Source organism: Vombatus ursinus, unplaced genomic scaffold (genome assembly GCF_900497805.2).
Source record: "Vombatus ursinus unplaced genomic scaffold, bare-nosed wombat genome assembly UNPS02011916.1, whole genome shotgun sequence".
NCBI classification, from domain to species: domain Eukaryota; kingdom Metazoa; phylum Chordata; class Mammalia; order Diprotodontia; family Vombatidae; genus Vombatus; species Vombatus ursinus.
The window spans coordinates 2,990,575-3,008,751 of NW_020951694.1; the positions used below are offsets into that span (position 1 = coordinate 2,990,575).

Sequence of the window (18,177 nt, forward strand, 5' to 3'; positions counted from 1 at the left end):
GCCATTGAACTTAGTTTAGGAAAACTCCCATAGAGTTTTTTGACCTCCTGGAGAGGTCAATCAGTTTTACAGTGTTGATATGAGTGGAAAGTTTCAGCTGATAGCACAGTGAAATAGTGACAGTGGACAGGAAAAGCTTTCAAGCATTACAATGGCGATAAAAGCCACAACTCCTCATCAATAATAAATGTGACTCTCAGGCACTCTAGAAACAACCCCTATGAGCAACCTCTTAATGGGACTATTCAGAAACACTCTTGGAAGAGTCACCATAGATCTGACTCTGACCCATAACAACTCCATGAAAATAACTTTGACAAGGCCTTCCAGAAGTCAGATTTCTGCTAGGCTTCATTGTCCATATCATCATAACAACTTACAGGGGTCATCTCTAAATGTATTTAATACTACATTAATGTTACGTCCAGAAAGAAGATCAAAGGTTAAGACCAAGTGTTAGAAATTGCCACATTTGTTCTCATTGCTGTTCCCAATGACAGGGTCTTAGCTCTAATTATTACAAAACAAATCCAGAAGTTTCTGTCTGCCCTGTGCATTCCCATACTTTACTTTCTTCAATCAATCAATAAACATTTATTAAGTGTCTACTATGTGCCAGGCATTGTGTTAAGTACTGGGGATACAAAAAGAAACAAAAGACAATCCCTGCCCTCAAAGAGTTTGTAATCTATTGGGGGAGACAACATATAAACAAATATATACCAAGTAAGCTATATACAGGATAAACAGGAAATAAGAGGGAAAATCCTGGAATTAAGAGAGGTTAGGGAAGGCTTCTTGTAGAAGGTAGAAGAACATGATATAGTTCATAGAACAGTGAATTTAGAGTCACAAGACCTAGGTTTACATCTTAGCACTGTGTGACCTTGAGCAAGTCATTTTGACTTTCTGAGCCTCAGTTTCCTCATCTGTAAAATTGGGGAATAATAATATTTATACTACCTACTTCAAAGAGCTGTTGTGAGGATCAAATAAGATGATACATGTAAAACATTATATAAGTATCAATGTATTTAATGTGGTACAGCAGGAAGAAAATTGGATTTGAGAGTCACAAGTCCCAGCTCTGATACTTACTAGCTACGTAACCATAATCCAATCACTTATTCACTCTGTGTCTCAACTTACTCATTTGTAAATTGAGGATAATAATATTTGCCCTACCCACCTTATAGGATTGTTGTAAAGAAAGTGTTTTGAAAGATAAGTACTATGATGGCATGCTGAAAGATAATTATGGTGTAGAATAATAATATATATTTTTTCTGCTTTTTGGTGAGGCAACCAGGGTTAAGTGACTTGCCCTGATTCACACAGCTAGTAAGTGTCAAGTGTCTGAATCCAGATTTGAACTCAGGTCCTCCTCACTCCAAGGCCCAATATTAAAGTTTGTAAAGCCCTTTGCAAATATTATCTCATTTTATCCTCACCTGTAAAGTAGGTGCTATTATTATTACCCCTATTTTATAGATGAGAAAACTAAGGCAGAAAGAGGTTCAGTGATTTGCCCAGGGGCACACAGCTGGTATACATCTAAGGTCATATTTTAATTCAAGGCTAGCAGCCTTGAATTCAAAGTCCAACTTTCTATCTACTTCACCACCTAAAGCTGGCCTAAGAGTCAAGAAGGCCAAGGTCAAGTCTTCCTTCTGCCAAATACTGATTGTGTATATGACTGGGTAAGTTTCCTATACCAAATGGACTCCCAGATCTGGTCTAAAAAGGGGTTGTAAAATAGGAGTTTCTGTTATTTACAAGGCGACTTGGGATCAGCCTGTGGTTATGTCTAGATTAGAATATATCCAAATTAAGTGTGAAAGTGAATGAAACCATTCCTCCCCAATTCTCTGATTAGATTTTCCAAGATATTGAGATAAGTCCTGCCCAAATCCTATGGTTCTTCCTCTTCTTTCTTTCAAATAGAAGCATTTAAACCGTGCAGATCTAAAAATTGGTCTGACCATTTCCCCCCTCTAGTATATACTCTTTCTACCTGGTTTGCCAAGCAAGAAGATTAACCACCACCTCTGGTACAGTATTTCACTGGCCCTGGAACCCAAAGCTGTGATTTTGGAATGCCAAGTTGCTTTCAATACAGCCTATGCCTGCAAAGTAATAATAGAAAGAACCACCTGAGAATCAACTGTCAGATCTGTGTGATGCTATATATACCTAGCTGTAGAAACAAGAGGACTAGTTTTGTAGCTACTGTGAGAAAGTGCCCCCTTTCTCCTCTCCATTCTTTTCCCCATACCCCAAGCAGAACCCAGGGGACTGAGCCTTGTAGCTACAAGCCCACTTAGGATTTTCTGCTTTTCTTTTCTATAATTATAATAATAGTTACAATAACTCAATATTTACTAACCAGCATCCCTAAGTCATTGGATCTATATGTCCCCACTACTGCCACCAATCTTCCAGGCCTAAGGGCGAGTACTCCCCTTTATTTCCCTTAGTACACCTAAGAGAGAGATTGCATTTTTGCAAAGGACTTTACTAGCCATTATAGGAAAAGGGGGTAAAAATAAAAGAAACTATAATACAGAACAGTTGAGATGCAGAGGATGAGATGCATCTCCTAAGATATCCCTAATCTAACCACCTTCTCAGGATAACTAACTCTGCTGTTAGCTACCTGATATCTGGACCTACACCCACCATGTGGTCAGTCATCACACTGTCTCAGGATAGCTCCTCACGTTTTCTTCAAACCCAATTTACCTAAATCCACCCTTAAATTTCTTTTCCAGTTCATAACTGGTACCCTTTTTGGACCTTCCTACTAACCTTCAGAGTTATAGCCTTCAACCCTAAAATACCAATAATAACGTAATTTATATTTCTATAGCATGTTACAATTTACAATATACTTCCTTGCAACAATCCTGTGAGACCAGTAGGGCAGGTATTAATGTCCCTATTTCACAGATGAGGACAGTGAGGCTGAGAGGTAAAATAACTTTCTCAGTTAACATTAGTTAAGTGTCAAGGCCAGGAATTGAATTCAGTTCTTTTAATTCCAAGGACAGTGTTCTTTACAGTACTCCAGGTTAGCTCGTAACTGCCCACCCTCCCTGATATACACTTCAAATACAGTCATAGCCACATACAATCAATTAATCAATAAACATTTATTAAGCACTTACTATATGCCAGGCTCTATGTCACCACCCAATATTTCTTAGAGGTCATTTTAACTAGCAGCCATTTAAGAATAATTCCAGAAAAGGCAAGTTACTTACTCTCTGGCACAGAACTAAATGTGACTTTTAGAGAAGCTCTTTTGGCCTGAATGCTTCAAAATTCAGATCACAAATTATTTAATCAGATCACAAGGTATTAAATCATCATAGTGATATATTGGCATGATGATTCTTTTTATGCAGCCAACTTGGGAACGGTACTTAATTTCATGGATAGAAATTCACTCTAATTCTGTTCTGTTCTGAATTTATTATGAAGATAGTTTAATATCTGGGCAGCTAGGTGGTACAGTGGATAGAGCACTGGATTTAGAATCAGGAATACAAGGGTTCAAATCTGGCCTCAGACACTAGCTATGTGACCCTGGGCAAGTCATTTAACCCTGTTTGCCTCAGTTTCCTCATCTTAAAATGAACTGGAGAAAGAAATGGCAAACCACTCCAGTATCTTTGCTAAGAAAACCCTAAATGAGATCACAGAAGAGTCAGACATTGCTGAAATGATTGAACAACAATAAGAAGTATGATATCTGTTCTGGTAGTTTTTGCCCTTTGGCCAAAAGCAATCAAGTGCTTTGAGGATCATTGTAGATTTAGGTCCACAAGTTCACTCTGGAGACCTGTTCCAGAGATAGACCTATCAAGGTTGCTTCAGAGACCAACTTGGACAAGGCCAATAGGGTGAACTCAAGAGAAGAATCTCTGGAGGGCAGTCTGATTGAGGTGACACTAAAGAATGATTTGCTGCTAAGAAATAGCTTAGGTACACAAGACACAGTAGTCAACTACTATACAAATCTATTGTTTGATAAACCCAAAGACTCCATCTTCTGGGATAAAAACTCACTATTGGACCAAATGCTGCTGGGAAAACTAGAAAATAGTATGGCAGAAACTAGGCATAGACCAACATCTTATACTGTATACCAAAATAAAATCAAAATGGGTACACGATTTAGATATAAATGCTAACACTATAAGCAAACTGGGAGAGCAAGGAATATTTTATCTGTCAAATTTATAAAGAATGGAAGAATTTATGACCAAACAAGAGATAGAGAACATTATGAAATGCAAAATGGATAATTTTGATTACATTAAATCGAAAAGGTTTTACACAAACGAAGCCAATGTAACCAAGATTAAGAGGGAAGCAGAAAACTGGGAAAGAATTTTTATAACCAATATCTCTGATAAAGACCTCATTTCTAAAATATGTAGAGAATTGAATCAAATTTATAAGAATACCCGTCATTCACCATGATAAATGGTCAAAGGATATGAATAGGCAGTTTTCAGATGAAGAAGTTAAAGTTATCTATAATTGTATGAAAGATGCCCTAAATCACTATTGAGTAGAGAAATGCAAATCAAAACAACTCTGAGGTATCACATTACACCTATCAGATTGGCTAACATGACAAAACAGGAAAATGATAAATGTTGGAGAAGATGTGGGAAAACTGGAACACTAACACATTGTTGGTGGAGTTGTGAACTGATCCAAACATTCTAGAGAGCAATTTGAAACTATGCCCAGTGGACTATATAAATGTGCATACCCTTTGACCCATCAATACCACTTCTAGGTCTACATCCCAAAGAGATCATACAGATGGGAAAAGGACCCACATATACAAAAATGTTTATAGCAACTCTTTTTGTGGTGGCAAAGAATTGGAAATCGAGGGGACACCCATCAATTGGGGAATGGCCAAACAAGTTGTGATACATGAATATAATTGAATACTATTGTGCTATAAGAAATGATGAGAAGGCAGACTTCAGAAAAACCTGTAAAGATTTACATGAACTGATGCTGGGTGAAGTGAGCAGAACCAGGAGAACATTGTACACACTAACAGCCACAATATGTGATGACTAACTTTGATAGACTCATCTCTTCTTAGCAATGCAAGGATCTAAGACAACTCCAAAGGACTCATGATGGAAAATGTTGTCCACATCTGGAAAAAGAACTATGGCTTCTGAATGCAGATCAAAGCATATTATTTGCTCTCTTTCTTTTTTTCCTGTTCCTTTTTTTGTTTGTTTCTTCTTTCTCATGGTTTCTCCCATTGGATCTAATTCTTCTTTACAACATGACTAATGGCTCAATATGAATGTATATGTAGAGCCTATATCAAATTGCATACTGTCTTGGGGTGGGGGAGGGAGAGATGGGGAGAAAACTTGGAACTCAAAATTTTATGGAAGTGAATGTTGAAAACTAAAAATAAATAAATTTTTAAAAATTGCAAAAAAAATCAATTAAAAAAAAAGAATGATTTGGCAAAGCCATTTTGGAATCCGAGAAATGAACCCACAAGGGCATGCTAGAAACACCTGCCATAATCTATAAGCATCTTCACATGGGTTCTTTACCAAAGGACTTGGGAGCATCATCTACCCTACCACCAGCACCACAGAGGCAACTCTGCCACAGCTGCTTTCCAAGGTGATCTGAGGTTGACTCCTCAGAGCAACCTCATAGAGGTCAGTTCCAAATCACTATTACTGGTGTTGTCTCAAAATTTACCTTTCCAGGGTCATTTGATAGGATGCCATATGGAAGAGAGATAGCACATATTCCATATAGCCCTTGAAGTCAAAACAAGGACCAGGCAGTGGAAATTATAGAGACTGATTTCAGTTTATATTAAGTAAAACTTTCTAACAATCAGAATTATCTAACAAGGGAAGGAACTGTTTTATGAAGAGTGAGCTCCCTAATACTGGGCATGTTGAAGCACAGACTGAATTTGGCTTAAACTGTTAGGTTCATTGCAAACGGGAATGCTGAATTGGGAGGGAGGGATATTGGATTTTTTTCTCTCATATAGGATTCCACAATTAATGACTCCCAGAGCAACCCCACTGCCTTTACTTTCAATCTACCTTTCCCAACACTATGGAAAGATATGTGTGTATGTAATATACATATGTATACATATGTGTGTATATATATATATATGTATATATATGTGTGTGTGTGTGTGTGTGTGTGTGTGTGTGTGTGTGTGTATATATATATATACACACACACACACACACATATATGTGAGGGACTGTCTGATGCTGGCTACTGCCAAGTAGGGATTGTGGCAAGATGGGGTAGGAACTGGGTATTAGGAAGTAACCAGAGCTCACGCTCCAGAGGCAGGGGCTGTGGTGATCTGGATACGGAGAAGTAACCGGAGCTCACGCTCCTGAGGCAGTGGGCAGTGCTATGTGGAGCTGTGATAAGCTGAGGAAGGAACAGAATACAAGGAAGTAGCCAGAGCACGTGCTCCTGAGGCAGGAGGCTGTGCCACGTGGGAGCGGGACAGCAGAGGACGAGTTCCCTTTGCTTAATCCCCTCCCTAAGTGCAACGTCAACCCCAGACGCCTCCTTCCTGTGTCCGGTCCTAGCCTCCTGCGTCACTTCCTCTCCCTTGGTGCGCTAAACTCAGACATCCCCTTCCGGTATCTGACCCTACAATCATTGACTAGTAGGCCGGCTGAGGAGGAGGGGCTAAGTAGGTACTTAAGGAACGGTCGTGGTCGGAACACGCGCTCTCTTTGCTCCTGCTCTGTTGCTCTGGCCTTCCTGCTTGGCCTTGCTGTTATGGCCTCTGAATAAAGCTCGGGTGTTGGCACCTCCTGGTAGGCTCGTCTCTGTGTGTTTATCCGGGTAGGCACTGAAGACTGGTAAGTATGACTCTGGCAGCCTGCTCCTTATAGGAGGAGAGTGCACGGCGCGGCCGGCACACATATATATATCACATAATTATTTTTCCCCTATACAATGTACAAAGCATCTTGAGGGCAAAGACTATTTAATTTTGTCTTTGGATCTCTATTACCTAGTACAGTGCCTGACACATAATATGTGCTTAATAAATGTTTGTTGGTTGATTATTTGATTTCTGCTTTGTAAATGTGCATTCAAAAACATCAAAATTAAAATGAAATGTGATGATCTTCTGTACTCATGACCAGAGAAAAACTCTCCTTTCTCCCCACCCCAAATACAATCTTTATCCAGGCATCTATAACTCTCTTAGGTTAAGAGTACTTTGCCATCTGGTTCTCATTCTTTATTTACCTTTGACTTTTGGGAATGTCTCCTGTATTGTAGTTTTCTAAAGCAAAAAGGAAAAAAACAGATTACTAAATCAGGACAACAAAAGATGTGGAAAAAAGAGGTAAATTTATCTAAAACAACACTTACTCACACCATGGTTCACTACAGTGAGCCTGGGCCAGTGCTTTTTTCATAGGGTTGGGGAAAGGTGGATTTTTATCATTTGGGAGCAAAATTACAAGTTCTCCTCTAGTTTAAACTCCCCTTTATCAGGTCAGCTCAAAGACACTAAGAACTATTCCATAAATTTGCCTCTTTGTAACTTCTACCCATTGTTCTTGGGTTCAAATAGAACAAATCTAGTTCTTTCTCCACACGAGTGTCCTTCAAACACTTGAAGACAGCTATCATGTCTTCTCTTTTCCAGGGTAAATATGGCCAATTTTTTTTTAACCCACCCTAGTATGGCAGGACTCACCATGTTGGTCACCCTCCTCTGGACACTTTCCAGCTTATCAATGACCTTCTTAAACTGTAGCACCCAGAGCTAAGCACACTACTGCAGCTTAGATCTGTCCAGGTATGACTGCCCCAGCACCCCGCTGACTCATATTGAGCTGAAAGTCCCAGATCCTCTTTAAATTGCTGCCTAATCATGCCTCCTCAGTTTGTACTTGTGAAGCTAATTGTTTGTACCCAAGTATAAGACTTTACATTTATCCCCATTGAGTTGTACCCTCTTTGACTCAGCCCATTGTTCTGATCTAATAAGATCCTTTTGGTTCCTGACTGTCATACAGAAACTAGACCTCATCTATGGAGTCTTAATTCTCCATAATGATTGAGGTATGTTCCCCTGAGAGTGGGGTGCAAAAGAAGACTTACATAGATTCTACTCAGGAGATCAGACACTTTGGGACACTTTCTTTGAGCAGAGATTATGCTTCCTAGGAATGCCTCCCACTTCTAGGGGAGAGGGCTCTGGGCCCCTGTGGGGACAAGAGGGCATCATCAGGATGTGGATAGGGGTCAGGAAGTAGGATATGTTCACTGGCCTTTGGGTAAGTATCTGGGAAATCAAAGGGCCTAAAGTAGGACTAGGAACCTTGACGTGGGTTGTAGAGCATCATGTACCATAACACATTATCACATATGGAGTGAAGGCCAGTTACAAATGGAGCTGGTTTGCTGTGAGGATGGAGAGAACCAATTGGATTCTCTCTCATGAACTCCAGTTTGTGCTACAACATGCATTATCCTCCGTCTTGATATTTTTCTGCAAATCATTCACAGGAAACTAGATGGCATAAGTCATCTATTGTTTCATAAAAGCAGGGTGATGCAATTAATCAGCATCTCCAAATTCTGGGAAAGGAAAGACCTTGAAACTCACTTGACCCTTCCCAACTCAACTAAAACTCATTTTTCTCCCTTCCCAACTTGGAAAGCCCCTAATCTTTCCTTCAATTAGAAATCATATTACCTAATTTTGCATCCTGGTTTGTATCTTGTTGATTGTTTTCTTTTAATTAGTTGGTCTTATTTGATTGTTTTTTAACACATAAAAATCTGTCTTTCCCTGTATTTGGGATTCAGTGCCAAGCTGAGGAGACCTGGTCCCTATTTGTTATGCAATTGGCATCCATTGCTTAATAAATCGACATATTTGGAAGCTTGGACCTTTGTTTGGTATGATTTGGTGTTTCTCGGGTTGAGTGAAAGTGTTATAAGAAACAAACATATGGAAAAGAAAATGAAAAAGGAAAGTATAGGTGAGATCAGCAATCACACTAATAATGAGGGTGGAAGCAAGAGAGAGCAAGCCAGAAGTACCATTTTATGAGGGTCACAGAAGAAAATTAAGAATTTGGAGAAGAATAGGAATAGGAGGATAGATTTCATCATAAGAAATACTTGGCTCAGTCATAAGGTTTTTGTTTTTTGTTTTTTGTTTTTTTGCCCTTGGATAACAGGTATCTAGACAGAAAGTGAAAATTTCAATCAAAATCCATCTAGGTTACTAACTAAAATGTCTACTTTCTATCCAAGTGTAGATGTATAGAACCACCCTTCAGGGTTTGTTCCCTGTGGAGCATGTGAGTGACAAGGAAATGAAATACATGTTCCTTAGCTTGGTAATCAAGACCTCCTACAATGTCTCCAAATTATCTTTACAACCTGAACTCACACTACTTACCTTTACATGCTATAGCCAAATTGAGTTATTTGCTGCTTGTCCTGCTTTCTCTTGCCTCTTTAAGTTCCTACAGGTCACTGTCTCCTTTCCTCCTTCTCCTCCTTCCCCTCCTTCCCCTCTCCCTTACCCAGAACAGTCTCTTAGTGGAAACACTTTTCTTCCTTCAAGCCAGCTTAGCTGCCATTTCCTCCACAGAGCCTTTCCTCATCTTCCCAACTGGAGGTGATCCCTCACTTCCTCCTCTCATCTCTCGAGTCCCTACATTTGATTTCTCTTGTGTAGTTAACCATATTCTACCTTTGTATGCATGACTCATCTACCAACTAGACTATAAGCTTCCTGAGGGTAGGAACTTCATTGTTTTTTATTTTTATATCACCAGTACTTAGCACAAAGTAGGCATCTAGTGAATGTTCACTGAATTGAATTAAATGTTTTTCCATAGAACTTGTATAAGGAAAAAAAATTCCCCTACCTCAGAATATCAGCAAAAAGAACACCTATTATTATTTGTAACAACAACAACAACACACTTACATGGTACTTGATTAAAAAGCATTTCTGTTCTCATTTGACCCTCCCTTCAATCCTGGGAGATGGATAATACACAATGTCAAATCTGCTACCTTTTCCTTCAGTCTGGACCTATCATAGTGTCCATGCTGCTTTTAGTGATCTGCAAGTCAGCTACAATTTAGAGGACTGCCTGGAGGCACTGAGAGTTACTTGACTCACTCTTGAGTGAGAGAGAAGAGTTGAATTCTGTTTTTCTTGACCCCAGGACCAGCCCTCTACCACCCCCAAAAACCTCTCTTCTATCGCTATACTTAATTGGTAAAAGTACCTATTTGATGGTTAATCTGATTGGACAGATATTTATTAAGCATTTCCTTTACACAGGGCACTGAATTATGGAAGGGTACTAGTATTCAAGGGAATGCCACTTACCTCGCCCTTTTGCACAAGCTGTGTCATCAGTCTAGATAAAGAGAGTAAAAGAACCCTGAGAATTTTTCTACCCTATTACCCAAATAGAAGTAATGTTGGGGACAGGGGTTAACTAAGATTGACATTATTTCTTCATCCCTCAAGACAGAGTAGTCTCTGTCCCAGAGGTTTCATTTTCTTCTCTCTTCCTCTTCCCAAATATATCATCCCTGAGCTAAGGTGACACAAGTGTTCCTGTTGTGAAAGGGATGATTTGGAGCAACATTTGTGACTACAGAATGCATATGCAGGGACAGAAATTGACTACAATAGCTTTTAGGAAGAGAAGTTTCACTTTTCTCTAAGAATTCCTTTGTCCCACCAAAATCTAACATCCAGGAAAACAACAAAAAGATAAAACCTCTTACCTCCCTTCAAGAGTGACTTTCTCTCTCTCTTCTGAGTCAAGACTGTACTGTCTATCTCCTGAAAGACAAAAGGAAGAATAAAACTATACCTGTGTCCTCCTCCAAAGAGATGGATATGCCTGGTGAATGCAATGGTGAGGAACAAAAATACCAATTTGAAAGAAATCCCCCCTTGAATTGAGGAACTTGAGTCCTTTCTGAAGGACCAAAAAATCTGAGGATTTCTTTTGAATCTGGGGACAATTATTTATCAAAGAGCCCTGGACTTGAATAATAAATATCTGTTGGTTGATTTGGTGTTAGTTAATTAAAGTTAAAATGTCAGGGTCACAACTTCTCTGAGTCTGTTTCCTTGTCTGTAAAAATGGGAGATAGTAATATCTATAATCCCTATACCTCACAGGATCATTATAGAGAAACGGTAAATTTTGAAGAGTTTTTTATATATATATATGTATATATATGTGTGTATATATATATTATGTATATATATGTATATATATATACATATATATATATGTTATTATTAATTTAAGTTACAAATTATACAAAAACAGTGTGAGGCAAGAAGGAAAGGAAGTCTCCTAGCATAATGTCTTGCATATAGAACACATAGGCATTTAAAAATATGTGGTGAATGAATATATGAATGAATAACAGAATGAATTACATGTATAATAACATGTAGAGTGGGAGACTCATGAGAAACACTGAGGGAGGAAATTGAACAACCAGAGGGCAAAATAAACTGGCTATTTGACACTACATGGACCAAATGTGTGAGAATTGATTTGAACCATTCAAGTAAACCATTTAAAGACAGTTTTGAAGGATATATAGAATATATAAGTGCTAGAAAAGGGACTTTAGAGATCACTTAATCTTACATTTTACAGGAAGAAATTTGGTTCCAGAGAGGTAAAATAGATCCATGGTCACACAGCTAGTGGATGGAGGGAATGTGGGAGACTGAATGAAAGCAGGATATTGTTCTAGGAATGCAGTGAGGCATAGGCTTACAGAATCTCAAAATTAGGAATTCTTAGTCCTTAGTCCTAAAAGTCCTTAGTCCAACCCCTAGTTCAATGCAGAAATCCCATTCCCAGTGTCATAAGGGTTTTTAATTTCCTTTCCATTTGGCTCTAGTATGGCCACTTTATTTTTAAGGAAAATCATTTAAGTGGCTGAGGCTTTCCTTGTAGTGTGGAATTTAGGTGAGACTTCCAATAATTTAATTTAGATCATTTAGATGGTTAGATAATTTAGATGGTTAAAGATAAAAGAATTTCTGGCCTAGCTTTATGATGAGCATTACTAGTTGTAAATGCCAGAGTAATTCATTTCAGTGCTTGTTGAGCAATTCATAACTTGACCTGATATAATTTTTTTCCCTTCCTGTTATCTTTGACATGTAAACCTCCTTTTTCTCCATTCCTTCACTCCACATGTACTAATTCATTCTGTCATTCATTCATGTATTCATTCACCACACATCTATTACATTTTATAAAATTATCTTTAAAATGTAAATCTTTCCCTTTCTTTTTTGGCAGCTGCAAATCTAATTGTTCTCCCCCCCCCTTTTTTTTTCTGATGATGAATCTAGAGACTATGTAAGTCTTACGAAAAATTCTATCTGGTGCTCAGTGGTCATTTAGATAAAAAGTATCTGTGCTCTGAGCATATAATAAAACCAGTTAATAAAATGTCTCTGCGCACTGATAAGTATGATTGGTAGGAGTATCTATTGACAAATCCTTGGATATTTCCATATCCAACAAAGTAATCATCTAACTCCTTTTTAAGTGCTTTCAGTGATGAGTTTCTACCACCTTAAAAGCAACATTTTCCATTGTTCAACAGCTCTAATTGTTAGGAATTTCGTCCTTATATTAAGGCAAAATCTCCTTTCTCATAACTCTCACCTATTAGTTCTAGTTCTTTTTTCTATAACCAACAGATCAGAAATAAAAAGAGGGATGAAAAAGGAAATGTTTAAAAAGGAAAAGAGTTACCATTGGTGATAGTGGCTGTCTCTGTGTGGGTGCCTTCAAGTGTGAGCAGATAGATTCTGCAGGGGCGTGGGGTATACAGTGGGTGCAGGTCTCCAAGTGTCATCTTTTGGAAACAAATGCTTCTCCTTCTTAGAACTCTGACAATCCCTAATTTCTGTTTCTTGTCTATTCTTTTAATTTTGTTCTTCTCAGCTTGGTCTTCCTCTTCTGAATTGCTGACGTTACCTCTTCCCTTGCATTTTCTTTCCTTTCTATTTGCTTTCCCCTTCTGCCCCACAAATCTGTGGGACAAATGAACAAATTGGTTCAAAGACTCCTGACTTGTCTGTGTGATAAGGTCAACACTAAAGTTTATTCCCACTTTAAATAGTAAGTCTAACGTGTAAGGCCCTTCATGATTTGTCCCCAATCTACTTTTGTCTCATTTCGCATGTCATTCTAACTCTCCCCTTTCCTCAAAACCTCCAACTCCACCCCTAATCCCATCAACCATTTGGCAGATGACCCACTGAGAAGCTCTCCTTTTTCATAGTATTAACCCTTTTCATTCATTGTTTCCTCCTCTTTCTTTTGAGTCTCAGAAGACTCAAAATGACCCTTATTTCCAAAGCTAACCTCTGCACCTGTGTATCCTAATCTCTTGACTCCTTTGGCATCTTACAACATATTAACTACTCTCTGTCTCTCCTTTTCTCTGTTTTATTTTTATCTCTGTTTCTCCTACCTAGTTCCTTCCTTTCTAGAGAATGCTAAGATCTACTCAATCAAAAAACAAAAAATAGAAAAGTTTTCACCCTGCTACCCCTGCATCCTATTGTCCTCTTTTTCTGTCCTTTCCTTCATTGTCAACTTCTATATTTGCTGCCCCTATTTCTTAATCAGCCACTAACTCCTCACTCCCCTGGCATCAGGTTGCCTTCCCACTATACTGAAACTTCTCTAAAACTGTTCTCTTCCATGCCAAATCCAGCACATGTACTTCCACGGCTTCAATGATCCCTTCTATATGACTGCTCAATGTGTATCACCAGGCTCAATCTCTTCCTTGAGATCCAGGTCCCATTTTCCCAACTGTCAACTCCTAGATGACTCTCATCTCAAATTCAGCATGTCCAAAGTTCACTCATCATCTTTCTCCCAAAATTTGCTCTTATTCCTAATTTCTCTATGTCTGTGGATGGCACCACCATTCTCCCAATTACCCAGGCTTGAAATCATCCTTGACTTTTCCTTCTCTTATATCACCCACAACCAGTCAGTTGCCAAGTCTTATCAATTTTACCTTTGCTAATATCTTTAGTACCCATCTATACTATCTCCATTACTACCACCATGCTTTGGGCTCCAATCGCCTCTCACCTGAACTATTATAATAATAGCCTCCAATGACTTCTTTGCCACCAGTCTTTCCTATTTCTTATCCATCCTTGCACTGACTACTACCTAAGTAGTTAGTGCAGTTCCTAGTGCACTGGTCTATCCTAGCATTCCTGTGCTCAAAACATTCATTAGCTTACCCTTGCCTAAATAAAGGAGCATGGTGGCATAGTGGGGCCTGAACCTGAAGTTAGGAAGACCTGGGTTTGAATTATGCCTATCCCCTTAATCATATTTAAACTTGTATTGTAGTTATTAGAATATATCCCCCTCTACTAAGTTAGATGTTCTTTACAAACAGGAACTGTATTGCTTTTCATTTTCGAATCCCCAGCACTTAGCAGAGTACTAGAGATTTACAATGGGCACTTAATAAAACATTTGTTGAATGGAAACATACCCCAATACATCCCCAACTTTTCCGTATTCTCCATTCTTGCTTATGTCAGTTTTTCTAGCTGGAATGCTTTTTGTCCTTCCTACCAAAGTCCTAATGATCCCTGAAGGAGTTAAATTATGACCTCCTCCATGGAACTTTTCCCTATTTCTTATCCTTATCTAGAAGTAATCTGCCCCTTCAGCTCCCCTAGCACTTAGTACATTTTAGACTACTTCTTATATTCTGTCTTATATTATAGTTATGATACCTTATCACAATGATTAGCCAATAAATTCCAGGCAAAGTCAAGGATCTTGTCCAACTAATCTTTGTATTTCCTACAAGGCCTAGAACATTGCCAAATACATTGTAGGCACTTGCTAAATGTTTATTGAATGAATGATTTTGGTGGACGATAATCATGAATCTTGGAAAGGAAGGAATTGTCCATGAATTTGGTAAAATGTTAATTTTGCTTATCACTTCAATCAGCTCGAAAAACAGTCTTAACAATTATCTAGATAAGATGACAATAAACAACCTATTTGATTTAATTGCTGGCTGATGTTTTAGATATCAAAGTATAACAGAAGGATTTATTAAGCATTTACTATGTCCTAAGCTCTGGGGATACAAATAGAAAAGTTAGACAGACTCTGATCTCAAGGAGCTCATATTCTCGTGAGAGGAGACAACACACACAGGTTTCAGCTGCAGGTCAGATGGAAAAGTCCATGGCCCTTGGGGTACACTGGCAAAGCAGATGTTAACGTGAACCAGAATACAGAGTAAAACACATCTAGTCTAACTCTGGTTTTTGGTTTGTTTTTTGTTTCACAGATGGAAAACTGAGGCTCAGAAAAGTAAAGTTCTTTGACAAGATCACATAGATACTTGCAGAGCTAGGTGTCCAGACTCCCAGTCTAGATGACTTTCCAAGTATGCCTGATAGTTACATACAAAATGTATATGTGGCCTTAAGTCAAATATACAACAATGTGGATAACAGAGAAAAAAAAAATCTTACTTCTGGTTCAGATGTTCCTGAAGGTCCATATGTCTCTTCTTTGGCCTGTTGACATGGTCTTCTATGTCTAAAAGGTAAAAATAAAGAGTAAGTACTGTATTATTTCACTCCTATAACTGGAGATATTGATAAGAAGACTGGAAATTTGGAGAGAAATCTCTCAAACACCCCATCTGACTTTTAGCAAGTCATTTAATTTCTCTTGGTTTTGTTTGCCTTCTATGTAAAAGGGTGGGGCAGGGGTAGTATTGTACTTGAGGTCAGGAAGACCTGAGTTCAAAACCTGCCTCAGACACTCACTTAGCTATGTGACCTCAGGTAAGTAATTTATGCTCTATGGGCCCCAGTTTCCTCATCTACAAAATTAGGGGTTTGGCTTTCATGACTTCGAAGGTTCCTTCCATCTCTAAATCCAATCTCATGATCCTTATCTATTAAAGAAACAAGGATAACTAAAACAGGGAGATGATACTCAAGAAAACTAAAGAGACAATAAGGGAGAATCTGACTCGCTTAATGAATTCAATTCACCTGGCCCAGATAAACTACATTCTTAAGTTTTAGAATAAATGATGCGTATGATTATTGGGCCACTGTCAGTGATATCTGAAAGATCATGGAAAAACAAGAGCAGAGAAAGGTAAACATTGTCCTTATTTTCAGAAGAGAAGACTAGAGACTGTAGGCCTGTGAGCTTGACTTAAATTCCATTGAAAATCTTAGAATGGATCAAAAAACTGATGCTGGGCACACAAAGGGAAGTAGTGATTGCTAAGAATCAACATGGCTTCATCTAGAACAGGTCATGCCAAACTAACCTCATTTCATTTCTTGACAAGATTACTAAACTAGTGGCTGTGGATGTAGTTTACCTAGCTTTTAGCAAAGCTTTTGAAAAAATGTCTCATACTTTTCTCGTGGAGAAGATGGAGAGCCATCCACATTAGACAAGAACACAGTTGGATGGATTCAGAACTGATCAAATAACCAGATCAAAGAGTAATGAGTGGTTAATGGTTGATTGCAAACATGGCACTAGTTCTCTAGTGGAATACTACTGAGCTTTTTATCATTTTGATCAGTAACTTGAAGAAAGAAAAGCACAGATGACAAACTCATTCAGTTTGTGAATTGGAAGGACAGCAAATAGAATGGATGACAATTAGGGAACAAAAAGGATCTTTAGAGTCAAGAGCATTGGGCTAAATCTAATAAGATGAAATTCAATATTGATGAATGTAAAATGTTACTTAGGTTTAAAAAATCAATTTCCCAAGTATGAAATGGCAGAGACACGGATAGGTGGCAGTCATTCTGAAAAAAGACCTGGGAATTTTAATGCCTTGGATTCAATATGGACTTTAATAGATAGACTCAATATGACTCAGCAGTGTGATGTGGCAACCAAAAAAGCTAACTCAATTTTGGGCTGCCCTCAAAGAGCAGAACTTCCAGAAATAGGGAGGTGATAGTACCCTGCCCCTATCACACCTTGTCTGGATTGTTGAGTTCAGCTCTGAGCACCGGTTTAAGAAGGACATTGATAAGCTGATGAATGTCCAGAAGAGGGCAACAAAAATGGTGCCTTTCATCCATGTCTTACTGGAATAGGGACTGGGCATATTTAGCTTGGAGAAGAGAAGACTCGAGGTGGTTAGCTATCTTCAAGTATTTGAAGGGTTGCAAGAGAGGAGAGACTAGACTTTTTCAGTTTGGTCTCAGAAGGTACAACCTTCTGCAAGGCTGGCAAAGTGGTAATTATAAAGAGACAAATTTAGGCTCGATGTCAGTTAAAAGCTCCTTTAATGATTAGAGCCATGTAAAAATGCAATGGACTCTCTTCAGGAGGGTTTGGATCACTTGGTGGTCTTCATCCAGAGGTTGGATGACCTCTTTGGGGGTATGTTATGGTGGGGATTCTTTTGGGGTATGAGCTGGATTAAATGCCCACTGAGTTCCCTGAGATTCTATTAGATGATACAGCCAAATGTTATTAGAAAGAATTTTAAGCTCATATGTATCCCTTTAGCCTAATTCCCACCTACCATGAACCTAGTAAAGAAGTTGAACTGGCCTTCCTCCTTCTCCCCCCAAACTTCTCTCAGGCTTTACACTACCCTCTCCTTTATGAATTTTTCCCTGGAGAATTGTTTACCTGAATTTTACTAGAATAGAAAGGGTTGTAGGGGTGGGGAGGAGGGACAAGGAATGGAATGATAGTATATAGTATGATTTATCCTGAGGCAGGGGTATCCCCACTTCCCTAAAAACAACACTGTAGGGGACACACATGTTCAGTCACTGGATAACAGGACAAGGGTTGGAAATAGCCCGGTGTGGACACGTAGACACATAAGTGTAGAAGTCCAGAAAGAGTGGCCTCATAAACCTTCAGAAGTCTAACAAATGAATCTATTACAGAACTCAGAAATTGGACTCATAGAGAAGTAAGCCAACCACAAATGAGTGGCTTCAAAAGAGGAAAGACATATCTATTCATTACCATGGAATAGAGGCATAATGACAAAGCTTTCACT

At 38.6% G+C, this 18,177-nt stretch overlaps 1 protein-coding gene across 1 annotated transcript in view; it reads right to left on the reverse strand.

Moving 5' to 3' along the window:
- Window positions 1-18,177, reverse strand: part of LOC114039451 — a 42,998-nt gene that overhangs the window by 24,045 nt on the left and 776 nt on the right. The window contains exons 2-6 of the mRNA XM_027857219.1: window positions 15,641-15,707; window positions 12,858-13,138; window positions 10,843-10,900; window positions 10,436-10,466; window positions 7,312-7,348 (exon numbers count right to left, since the gene is read on the reverse strand). Of these exons, the coding sequence (XP_027713020.1) occupies window positions 7,312-7,348; window positions 10,436-10,466; window positions 10,843-10,900; window positions 12,858-13,138; window positions 15,641-15,707 (474 nt within the window). The remainder of the gene's footprint in view (window positions 1-7,311; window positions 7,349-10,435; window positions 10,467-10,842; window positions 10,901-12,857; window positions 13,139-15,640; window positions 15,708-18,177) is intronic.